The sequence below is a fragment of the Salvia hispanica genome, chromosome 4 (assembly GCF_029641045.1).
Source record: "Salvia hispanica isolate PSC_SH4W2 chromosome 4, Shi_PSC_v1, whole genome shotgun sequence".
NCBI lineage: Eukaryota > Viridiplantae > Streptophyta > Magnoliopsida > Lamiales > Lamiaceae > Salvia > Salvia hispanica.
This window is the reverse complement of record NC_142695.1, coordinates 20650779-20663037: the sequence shown is the minus strand read 5'-3', so window position 1 is coordinate 20663037 and position 12259 is coordinate 20650779. Positions and strand designations below refer to the sequence as shown.

The following is a 12259-nucleotide window of genomic DNA, read 5'->3' as shown; positions in this document are numbered from 1 at the left end:
ATGTCAAAGCTGGTTTCAGTGATTCTAATAAATTTGTTTTTCCATCTTATATAGGTATAATTATATCGTTGTCGGTATGTGTATGACATCTCGTTACATGATTTTTTCAACAAATTTTAATACTCCGTACTCTTCCTTTTTTTGCTCTTAGTGTATAGACATAAGTTTATCATTGTCGCTGTCGCCATCAATAAAAGATTTAAGACTGTATAAAAATAAAATAGTGCACATAAACATTTTTTAAGTATTCATAACCTTCTAAAGTAATTTTAATACCCATTTGTCTAAAGATAGTTGAATCGGGTTCATTTCTTGGTCGTTACAAGGTAGTTGAGCATTTTCTTTATTAACAAAATTCTTTATTTACTCCCGTAGTTTTCTGTATCCTTCTCTTTCTATTTTTCTCTTTTTTAAATCTCGTACTAAAAACGCATCTCTACTACCTTAAAATAAATGAAGCACAGTAGTATTTTTTTTCTTTTCGTAAAAAAGTGAAAAAATTTATGATGTTTAAATTTTGTCGCACTTCATGATTATAAATAAATCAACGAATTGTGTCCAAAATCTGTCTTCCAAAAAATGGATCCAGAGATTGTCAAGGCAACAGCCGGAGCTTCTAAGAATGCCTACGTGACGTTCTTGGCTGGCGCCGGCGACTATGTGAAAGGCGTCGTTGGATTGGCCAAGGGTTTGAGGAAAGTCGGCTGTGCTTTCCCGCTTGTGGTGGCGCTCCTGGCCGACGTGCCGGTGGAGCACCGCCGCATCCTGGTGGAGCAGGGCTGTATACTCCGTGAGATCGAGCCAGCATTCCCTTCTTCCGATGCCGATCAGAACCACACATATGTTAGGACTTATTTTCTTCTCAACTACTGCAAGCTTCGCCTTTGGAAGGTATGCATTTATTTTACACATTTAATCACTTTTTTGTTTAATCATCTAATATGGTTTTTGTATGATGATGTGTAGTTTGTGGAGTATGAGAGAATGATATACATGGATGCGGATGTGCAAGTGTTTGATAACGTAGATCACCTATTTGAGCTTCCGAGTGGCTATTTCTATGGGGTGGTCGACTGCGTGTGTGAGATGTCCGGCGATGTCTGCCCGCAGAAGCTCCGGTGGCCGCAGGAACTCGGGCCTCAGCCCCCTTTCTACCTTAATGGTGGCATGTTCGTTTTCGAGCCTGATCTCACCACCTATCGTGATCTCATTCACACCCTCAGCATCACCCCTCCCACCCCTTTCGCTGAGCAGGTACTCAAATTATTACAGGGATAATAGTTCTTTACATCACGGAATTTGGTTTGAATAGTTTCATAAAGTTTGGAAATGAAATATTAAATCACGAGATTTTAGTTTTTAATAACGGTCTCGTGTATATAAATGTTTGTTGGTGATTCTCAAAATGATGTGTCTTATTTCTTTTTCTTTTTTTCTTCCTTATTTTTGGGAAAATGATATTGTTTGAGTACGGCCAAAAGACGTCGTTTTCTATGTGAATGGAACAAATGGAATTTTTTTGAAACTTCATAATTTAGTATTCCCTTTTTAAAAATTATACAGTATATTCTATTTTTAATCTTATGAGTGAGACTCCCTAAATTTTTACCAAATTTAGTGATTTAATGAAAATTATTACTATATGTTTAAAGAGATGTAGAATGCACATTCTCAAAGTCTTGTTAACATGGAGTTGGAAACTTGTTAGGATTTCTTGAACATGTTCTTTAGAGAGAAGATGAAGGTGATTTCTCCGGAGTACAACCTATTGGTGGCAATGTTGTGGCGGCACCCTGAGGCTGTGGACGCGGAGAAGGCGAAGGTGGTTCACTACTGCATGGAGGGGTCTAAGCCGTGGAGATTCACCGGTGAGGAAGAGAATATGGACAGAGTAGACATGAAGATGTTGGTAAGCAAGTGGTGGGATATATACAATGATGCTTCCTTGGATTTCAATGCCGCCGGCGAAGGTGGTGGTTCATTATAGGTCCCCTTTATCTGTGGCATGATCAATTATAATCGAGAAAATTAAATAAGTTGTTCTTATAATGGTGTACAACGTTTTAAGAACTGGACCAACAAGTGAATTGGTCAAACTATCGATTCATGGTTCAACCGATTATCTGTTAGAAAGTTTTTCAAATGAGATTTTTGTATTTGGTTTGAACTTTTAATCATTATTTTCAAATTTTGAATTTTGATTATATTTTTTATTTTTCATCATAGTTCCTTTTTTTTATTGAGTTCTCTTTCCTAATGTTATGAAATTATGGAAATAGTTTATAGGAGTATATGTGCTTATGTTTGTTATTGGGTAACTGTGGACCTGTATTGAAGCTACTCTCTCCGTCCCACAAAGATTGTCCCATTTTTACATTTTCATTCGTTCCACAAAGTTTTTCACTTTTTACCATTTTTGGTAGTGGACCTCATATTCCACTAACACATTTCTGCTCACACTTTATTATAAAACTCATATTCCACTAACTCATTCCTGCTCACACTTTATTATAAACTAATATATAAAAGTAGGACTCACGTTCCACTAACTTTTTCAACTCACTTTTCATTACATTTCTTAAAACCCGTGTTAGGTGAAAGTGGGACTATCTTTGTGGGACGGAGGGAGTAATATTTATACTCCCTCGGTCCCACATAATTTGGGACACTTTGACCCGACACGGGTTTTAAGAAATCTGATGGAAAGTGAGTTGAAAAAGTTGGTGTGATGTGGGTCCTATTTTTAAAGTATTAGTTTTGTAATAAAATATGAGTATGAATGAGTTAGTGGAATATGGGATCCACTACCAAAAATAGTAAAAGTGAAATAGGTAAAATTATGTGGGACGGCCCAAAATAGAATATTGGGTAAAATTATGTGGGACGGAGAGAGTATTTCTCTTTCGTATTCCTATATGAATACCTGTTTAGACACTTCAATTACTACACATAGGATGATAGAGATACTGCATTATTTTAATTTAAATTATTTTTCTTGATTGTATTATGTGAGCCTTAACCCTTAAATCAATTATTCCTAGCCATGGATGAAAATTGGAATATCTGTTTTCTTCTGTTAAAGCAACTCTACACTCAACTAATTGTTGGGTGGTTTCCTTTCAAAAGAAATAAAACAGACACTTATGTCTTGGCATCAAGATCTTGTTTGTTTATACTTCCTCCGTCCCACTTAAAATGAAACATTTGGAAATTAGCACGAGATTTTATGTAATGTTGTTTTGTGAGTTAATGAAGAGAGAGTAAAGTAAGAGAGATGAAAAAGTAGAGATAGAGTTATTTCCATATTAGGAAACGTTTCAGTTTTAATGAAACAACCAAAAAAGGAAAACGTTTCATTTTTAATGGGACAGAGGGTGTAGTTTATAACAAGGCAGTTTGAATACTCAACTTCAGAAAGTAAGAAGTTCATTACACGGCAAGAGAGCTAATGGGAAGCCATCAGTTGACCGGTTTACAGAAACACTATTGTCAGAAATGATTTTTATAAAAAAAGAGTGCAGAAAAGTCCACCTGACTCAATATGGTGGACGGAGGGAGTATTAATATCCTAACTTAATGACAAGAATCAAATATCTAAGCATATATAGAAAAGATATGATAAATTAATAACTAAACTAAATAATAGGGATGCTATCAGAATGTGTTGGAGCTATCTATTTCATTAGAGATTACAATCCATAGCAAAACGAAAATAATGTATGTTAGACCATAAGAAAGCTATCATATCTCGTTTAAGTTGTTTTTGGAATTCCATAACTTGGGACTTTATGCTCATAATGATGTGATTCTTGCTTTTTTTACTCTGGAAAAGAAAATTTTGATCAAACCCATATTTGCTTAATGGATACAATCGGCTCATGGGAAAACTTCATACGGGTTCGATGTACTTTTATCTTCAACCAGCAGCCCAGCATTCAACGTGGGTCAAAGCATCTGGTGCATCCACTAGATTCTGGCATAAGCTAAGTTTCGGGGAAATAGAAAAGATCAAAGTAGATTCTAATTAAGCAGCATACATTTACTCTTGAAATGATTCAAAATCTGATTTTCTATATTGGATTAAAGTAGACTCTCTAATTGCATCAGGATCGATTGAGCTGTATTAATACTCTTGATTTGTTCAAGATCGTCTTTTTTTGGTAAATCTAGTTGGTTTTCAGCTTAACTTTCACAATTTATTTGTTTTTTCAGCTTATCTTCGCGATTGATAGAAATGTATCTGATCGTCTTTTGATTTGTTCGAAGCTTGATTTTGTTGATAAATTTTGTTGAATTTTAGCAAAACTTTGTAATTACAGTATTTATTTCTATTGTTTAGAAGGTATTTTTTTTCTAATTGGTCTATTTACTTCTTTTCTTCTTCTTTCTTCTTATTATTTTTTGGATTTCGGGATCTGATACCTAAAAAAATCCAATCAGGCATGCGGATATGGATTATACTATATTGAACACTTTTCCTCTAATATTGTTATTATTATAAATATTTTAATTATAATTAAAATTATATAAATTGTGCTTCTAATTTTTTATAAGAAGTTTATAGTAATATTCTTTTCCTAGACTCTTTTCTCTTCCCCATTCTCTTATGTATTTTTCTATTCTCTCCTATATTTTTCAACTAGAAATTTCTACAATTCTTTTTCCCATCATCTTTTCTCTTATCTATTATGTTCTCTATATAAGTTGTTATTGATCGAGCAAACGAAACAGTTCTCTATATAAGTGTGTTATTGATCGAGCAAACGAAACAGAGAGAAGAGATTTAGGCAAGAGAAAATAGACTGGAAAATGAATATTTAGGAGCACAATGTTAAAAATGGTGAACGAAAATAGTTGAGAAATCGTCATTGAAGAAGATACAAAAACTGAGATGAGATAGAGAAAAACCGTCAACTAAAAAGGAGAGGAAAAGAGGAATATTTCAATAATGGACTATATTGCGGACTGAAATTAAACTGAGGATATATATTGTTGTCTGGATCTTATCATTTCTGATCCCTTTGTTCAGTACGACATTGATTTTAGTCTTTCATTTAGTTGGATTTGTTCCCTATGATATTGATTTTAGTTTTTCATTTAGTTTGGACTAGGTTGTGTTTTGGGATTTGATATGCTTTTGAGATAGTGTTTTAATATTGGAATGAACTTGATTGACATTAATATTATTCTTCATTTATTAATATGTGTACCATTTATAGGGATTCGAGCGATTCGAAAACACATAAACAGGTTTTTTTGATGATTTGAAGGTCTTATTTTGTTTGATTTTTCGGCTTTGGTCTTTGGGAATGAAATTGTTTCAACAAGTATCTAAATTAGTCGGGTATTTGAACAAATTGAAATGAAAATAAGGAGAAGAAGGTGATTTGAAGATCCACCAATTTCTTAGGGCAATCTTAAAAATCGATCTTGAACAAATCAACACATATTCATATGCAATCTATCGATCTTAATCTTGTTGAATGATAAAGAGAAATGATGAGTCAAAGACCCGATTTATAAACAAACTTGAATTACAATTGGACCGCTCGAAGACAAAAAATTTGGAACAGACAATATGGTAGACTCAGTTGAAGCCTCTTTATAGTACTATTACCATATGAAAATTTTTTGATTGATTAATAAAATAAAAAATTTACAAATATTTTTATTAATATTTTTAAAAACTACTTTTGTTAAATTAGCTAAATTTGAGTGTTTACAGTTTTATTATTTAGATGAGACCCCTTTTTATATCTATCTTTAATATTTTCATTGTTTCAAAATTGAAATAAAAGTTGTAACATTCTCAAATTTATTAAATTTGTGTAAATCAAACAAAAATCATCAACACATTAACTTTCTAAGTACTCTATTCATACATATAAACTTGTGGAGCTTTACATATACACTGATTTTCTAGTTGGTTGTCTGAGGCTATTTCATGTTCTGTTAGCCTGCAGTGGAGAGTTTGAATTATTATCTCCCAGCTGAACTACTACTAACAAGAATTAAGATTAACATGCCACAGATCCTTGCTAATTTTGATCTATATCAATTCCGAAAACAGCCTTGTCCTCAAGGCAGGGATGGAGATGTCTCCAAATGAGATTGTGTGATTCATCCATCATAATCTTGTGGCTCAATTAGCATCCAACAACTGACTATCAACCCCGGCTGCCTCCTCAGGATATACTATCATGACTTGCAAGGTCTTCGCAGGACAACTGAGTGGTGCTAAACTTTAGACCACACCGGTACAAGTACATGCTTACATGGTGCGAATGGGACGCAACATTTATTCAATAAATGCTTTTGAGAGGCGCCAAAACTGGAAGGTGATATCAATGGTTGGGGCCGGATTTATTCTTTGACGGTTACAAATTAATAAACAAACAAATTAGTTGAAGTCATAGCATGGCTGTAAGGACTTGCATTATCTCTCCACTGTGACAGAAAAGCAACGCCTTTAATTCCGTTCAAGCGGTTGATCCATCATCTACTCTACTGCATGAGGAATGTGAAAAATGTGAGCAGATAGTGCTTCTTGAATACGCGTCTCATCCGTTTCCCTGAAATTCTGAAACGTGGCTAGGCGTTGTAATGACTCCTACCTAAAAGCAGTGCCCAGTGGAGAACATGCACACTGTTGATGCTATGTATATCTGTTTATATGCTTGTGCATGCTTCAAGTTCATTAGAAAATTGTTCTTGTTTTTTTAGTACTTGTAGCTCAAATGGATCATGAGATTATAGATAGCGGTCCTCATAGTTATGCATACGTTACTTTATTGGCAGGTGATGGTGATTATGTGAAAGGTGTTGTTTGTTTGGCGAAGGGATTAAGGAAGGTGCAAGCAGCTTATCCGCTTGTGGTGGCTGTTTTTCCTGACGTTCCAGAGGAGCATCGCAACATGCTCTTGAACCAGGGATGTATCCTTCGTGAGATTGATCCTATCAGCAACAAGGAGAGCTCCTTTGCTAGGGCATATTTCACCATCAACTACTGCAAGCTTCGGCTTTGGAAGGTGATTGATTGCATTTTTCTTTCCTTTTTTGAAAAAAAATTAACTGTCAGGTCTGGTGATTGTTACATTGGGACAGTTAGCAGTTTTCACTGTTGCATGTAATGTTTAGGCTGTCTTAAGGAAGACGTTAATGTATCTTATTAATTTATATTCATTGAGTCCATTTTATTAATTAGTAGTAGTATTTTTCTAACTACATAAGTAGGCATAATATGAGCCACAAATGTACTCAAATTTAATATGAAATGAGATTTTTAAAATTTTTGCAGTTTGCAGAGTATAGAAAGATGATTTGCATGGATGCAGACATTCAAGTGCTTGCGAATATAGACAACCTCTTCGATTTACCGTCTGGTTGCTTCTACGCAGTGATGGATTGCTTGTGCGAGATGGGTGGCCAAACTTGTCCGCAGGTGGTTCCGGGTCCCCAAGAACTGGGGGAAAGGCCTCCGTTTTATTTAAATTGTGGCATGTTTCTTTTTGAGCCTTGTCTCGACACATACGCCAGACTCTTGAGCACCCTTGATGTCACACCTTTAACCCCATTTGCCGAGCAGGTAAAAATATGCCGACTGCTTCTTGAATAAGTTAAAGATCTCCACACATACTTGTCTTAGCAGTTCAATCTGCAGGATCTGCTTAACTTGTTCTTCAAGGACAGCGCGAAGCCAATCCATCAGGTCTACAACTTGTTAGTGGCAATGATATGGCGCCACCCCGAGCATGTTGAGTTTGATGTACTGAAGGTGGTTCACTTCTGCGTCGCTGGTTCAAAGCCATGGCAGTATACGGGGGAAGGGGAGCATATGGAGAGAGCAGATGTAAAAATGTTGGTTGACCGCTGGTGGGAAATTTATAACGATTCTGCAATGGACTTCCCTGGCTTCGGAGCAAGTAGCCAGGTTTCTGGTTGATGGTGATGAACCTTTTACCTAAATAAAGAAGACTCACATGTTTTGTGGCTGTCTTTAGTTTGCATGTAGTAGTTGGATTTGCTCATAGTCTTTGCATCTTCGACGAAGGCAAATTACCTGTATTATCCAGACCTGTTTGTCTGTTGCAGAGTTGCAGTACAAACGTCTGTATAAAATCTCTACTTAGATCTGTTTCTATCGCCCGAATTCCAACAATTTCCTAGTCGACTGGCTTTCATCAAAGCAGACCGAACTTACGTTGGTCTTCAGCAAGATCTAATCAAAGAAATTAGACACACAACTAAATCACAATTATTTCATCAAGTATATTGAAGTAATTTTTACTATTATTAAGTCATTAATTTTGATTTTGCAAATATCACAATTAAATAAAATTTATGAAATGAAAACATTGATTTGGACTAAAATGGGACTGATTTTGATTGTATTGTTGTGGATTAAACTATAGATAATGAGAAGAAAAAGAAGAAAAATATACAGTGAGGCTCTAAGATTTTTTTAGTTTTGTTTGGATGATTCAAGTATTGTTGCAAAAAAAAAAAAAAAATCTTGTGTGTTTTGGCCCCAAAACACAACATAGATAAGCAACATATGGTCTCTTCAAGGAGCAGAGCACAAACCAGTGCAGCATTTATAAACAAGAAAGCAGCATGGCATATTAGTAACATAACTTATCATATGCATTTCCCATGCTCAGCACGAGTTCAAAAATCTGAATTATAAAACAATCAGCCTCGACAAGGCAGCATGTGCATATACAAATCTGTGTTTCCTAAAACTGAATCACCTTACCTTCTATCATGGTTTTCAAAACAGAACCACAAAATAATCGAAACAAGCTTACTATAGAACGAGCATGAACACGAGATAGCCTGATAGCAGGTTATGATGTTGCAGATCATCTCCCCAATAAGGAGACTCGCTCCTTCTGTACAGCCTGTGCCAAACTTATGTCAAACAACTCGCATCGAATTGGCATCTCCATCTCATAGAAAGGGTTCTTCAAGACATAATCTGTGTATAACTCATATGTATGTTTCAAGAGATTCTCCATATGCTGAGTTCCAGGCTCACAGACCACAAAGAATTTAGTACCTACACAATATGATTCATTAAACTACAGTTATTTCATACATGATACCACGTGAGATGAAAAAAGCCCACAAAGTTTCAAGAATCACTAGGCAATATATAAGGGGGGCAGTGGCGAGATAGAGAAAACCGCCTTTACATAGGTAACTGTCAGGAGATTCCCAAGAAGTAATCATATATACATGCAATTACCACATTACTGCATAGATCTTTTTCAAGAAATAACAAATTTATTCCATTTACTTTTAGACCAGCATTAATAGTAGTTGTCAAACTTGAACTGCTCAACTTAAATTAAAGTATAATGCATAAATGCTGATAATAATTGACAGCCTCAATTGAAACTAAAAAGCTGACACGAAATAACGAGTTTGTTCGAAAACTATCAAGTCGAGATACAATGCTCGGCGATTTACAGCCCTTGGTCCCATGAATCCATGTTTGGTTCATTAATGAAAATGTTGCATCAAAATCAGTGACCTGTCTCCACAAATTATCAGCTGTATTATACCATTAGTACAGTCGACCAATTATCACAATCATGGGCCTAACAATATTTCACTATTTGACCCTGTAATGATTATAACTGAGCATCAGACTAACTTTATCAACCATAAGCAAACACGACTACCGCCAAAGGTATATATTAGGACTAGGCTCAGCAATGAGGTTTATAAAGAAGGTGAAGTGTTCGTGACCACTACAACAACTTTAGACTTAACAGTTTGAGATGAGAAGGCGCAAAGAAATTTGTTGGCACTTTTATAATGGAAATGACCAGAAGCAGCAATGGACAATACCAAGTTACCAACATGCATGGATGTACCTCAAAGTTGAAATCCAAGGTGGCTGCAAGCTGTTGGGAGAGGATACTTCAAGGATACTTTCACATTTTTGACACACAAGTTTGGTGTTGTATGCAATTTCCAGGTACATCTTTATGTTACATCTCATTTTCACTATTATTAATGATATGTGTATTGCATGTTACGCCACAATACTTTATGGTATTTAATGTTCATTTGGTGTGAATTGCAAAGTGAAACATGAGTGAAGAATGGCAATCAGCCAACCAGGCTTGAGAGTACAGTTTTATTAGCTGGTATCTAGAACTTGCTTGGGATTTCTAGCTTGATTTTCTATCAGGCAACGTCTTATGAAGAACTCCTCCTCATTTCAAGATGTAGTAAATTTATCTTCGTTTAATTACATCCATGTAATCGCTATAAAAACTAAAAAGAGAGCATGAGCATGAATAAAATCAAGCAAGAGAGTTGTCCTTACTTGTATGATGGGTCTCTCTCTAACAACCCGTAAGGTCATAGCTCCCATACATGAGCTTAAATATAACTTTGCCATCATAGGTCGATTTAGAAATCATGTCAAGGATAGAAATCCAGTCAATTATTTAGTCAATCACTGTAAAGGCGAATCCAGGTTATGTACCCACAACAATCTCAGATTCTCAAATGATCTTTCCAAACTGTTTATTAGAGCACTATGCAATTGTATGATTTGAACTTTGAAGTACATGTTCAACCAGAGGACAAGAGCAATGATGAGTATAAGAGCTACCCTAAATAGCTTAAGAAATTAGATAAAATTGCTGTAACCCCAATGAGTTAAACACAAAAGCCCAAACCAGCAATAGGAGAAAAATCTAACCAGTAAGAGACTGGAAACAGTGAAGATCGAAAGTATCAGCCTGAAGAAGCTCGATCCCAAAGCAGCCGGAAACGGGAGAGAGCTGCTGCGAGATGGCGTGCATCGAGTGCCAGAGACTCGCTAACCTCAAACTGTCGTTAGTGTCCATTCTTCCGGCTGATCCATAATCCTAAATTCAGTATTAAGATTTGCTCTTGAATTCCAAAACATCGAACACTAAACAGAGTGAAAGGTACAGAAAAAAGGCATTTTACCTTATAGAAAATGAGACCGCCAGATTTATTGATGATGTAGAGGCTGTAAATCGCCGCCATGGAATTGTGTGTTACTCCGATCTGAGGTTTATGTGCTCAGTTTTTACACGATCTCTGCAAATTTGGGGAAAATTAATTTTCCGCTGGAATCACATTATTATACAAACATCACATGAATCGAAATCAACTAATAAGTGAGTTGCCGGATGCTAAAAATGAATAAGTAAATGCTCAGATGGAAACTTCACCAGAAGCAAAGTAGTAGTATGTAAATCTGTAGCAGCGCCGCCGCCTCGCCCCACGCCACGCTCGGCAACCTTCCCCGAGTAATGATTCCTGCCCTGGTATATCGTTTCACAATGATTGAAAACTTCAATTTACCAATTTCATACGTTTAAATAGAAGTTGCATTATCAATTTATCACCCAAAATCATGCAATTGACGCATTCGGATGAACATGAATTTTTTTTAGTGAACTATACGAATAGTCCATGAATAATTATAGTTTATCTCGTAGTCTCTTCACTTTAAAAATATCTACATTAGTCCTTGAATTAAGAGTTTAGTTTAAAATTGGTCCTTTTAACATTTTTTTCACCCGAAAGTCTTTTTTGGACTATTAGGCAATTTTATCTTTTCACATTTTTAACTTTTTCAATCTATTATTATTTCAATGATGATATTATTTCAAAATTATTTTTTATTACCTTTGTCATCCTTCACTTTGTTTCTTTATTTCAATATTAGATTTAATTTTATAAAACTAAATTTAAAATTTAGATTTTTAAATATTAATAAATTATTTTTAATTAAAATTATTAATTTATGTATTATATTATAAAAGAGTTTCGTATGAGCTGGTTGCATTGTTTTATTTCCATATATATAAATGTGAGACGAAAAAAATACATAAATTAATAATTTTAATTAAAATAATTTATTAAAATTTAATAATCTAAATTTTTTAATTTAAATTATAGAATTAATTTGATATTTAGAAAATGAAACAAAATGAAAGATGGAAAATGGAAGAAGAAGATAATTTTGAAATAATATCAGATTTAGACATTTAGTATATCATTGAAATAATATCACATTGAAAAAGTAAAAAATGTGAAAAGACGAAATAACCCAGCAACCCAAAAGGGCATTTTCAGGTGGAAAAATGCCAAAAGGACCAATTTTACAATAAATTTTTAGTTCAAGGACTACTATAAATATTTTAAAGTCTAGAGACTATTTACGAGATAAACCTATAATTCAGAGACCATTTTTATAGTTCAT

At 34.7% G+C, this 12259-nt stretch overlaps 2 protein-coding genes and 1 pseudogene across 5 annotated transcripts; 2 read left to right on the top strand and 1 right to left on the bottom strand.

Annotated features, from left to right (window-relative positions):
• Positions 1 to 570: 570 nt before the first annotated feature.
• On the top strand, positions 571 to 1999 carry LOC125194821 (galactinol synthase 2-like). The gene is made up of 3 exons (XM_048093039.2): positions 571 to 891; positions 967 to 1254; positions 1709 to 1999. The coding sequence occupies exons 1-3, from the start codon at positions 580 to 582 to the stop codon at positions 1985 to 1987; spliced, it is 879 nt and encodes a 292-aa protein (XP_047948996.1). The 5' UTR covers positions 571 to 579; the 3' UTR covers positions 1988 to 1999.
• A 4738-nt stretch (positions 2000 to 6737) lies between these two features.
• LOC125194352 (galactinol synthase 1 pseudogene) lies at positions 6738 to 8140 on the top strand (annotated as a pseudogene). Its single transcript, XR_016128886.1, has 3 exons — positions 6738 to 7028; positions 7298 to 7585; positions 7661 to 8140. The product of XR_016128886.1 is annotated as a galactinol synthase 1 pseudogene (transcript).
• Positions 8141 to 8619: 479 nt separating this feature from the next.
• On the bottom strand, positions 8620 to 11448 carry LOC125194353 (uncharacterized). 3 transcript variants are annotated; one of them, XM_048092527.2, is made up of 4 exons: positions 11223 to 11448; positions 10975 to 11088; positions 10721 to 10876; positions 8620 to 9058 (listed from the first exon to the last, which is right to left on the bottom strand). In XM_048092527.2, exons 3-4 carry the CDS (start codon positions 10866 to 10868, stop codon positions 8862 to 8864), a joined length of 345 nt encoding a protein of 114 aa, XP_047948484.1. In that variant the 5' UTR covers positions 10869 to 10876; positions 10975 to 11088; positions 11223 to 11448; the 3' UTR covers positions 8620 to 8861. The 3 variants fall into 3 exon arrangements, with proteins under 3 accessions (XP_047948484.1, XP_047948483.1, XP_047948482.1); XM_048092526.2 differs by having other exon boundaries at positions 10721 to 10889; positions 10975 to 11117; positions 11223 to 11447; XM_048092525.2 differs by having other exon boundaries at positions 10721 to 10889; positions 11223 to 11447.
• Between the last annotated feature and the right edge of the window lie 811 nt (positions 11449 to 12259).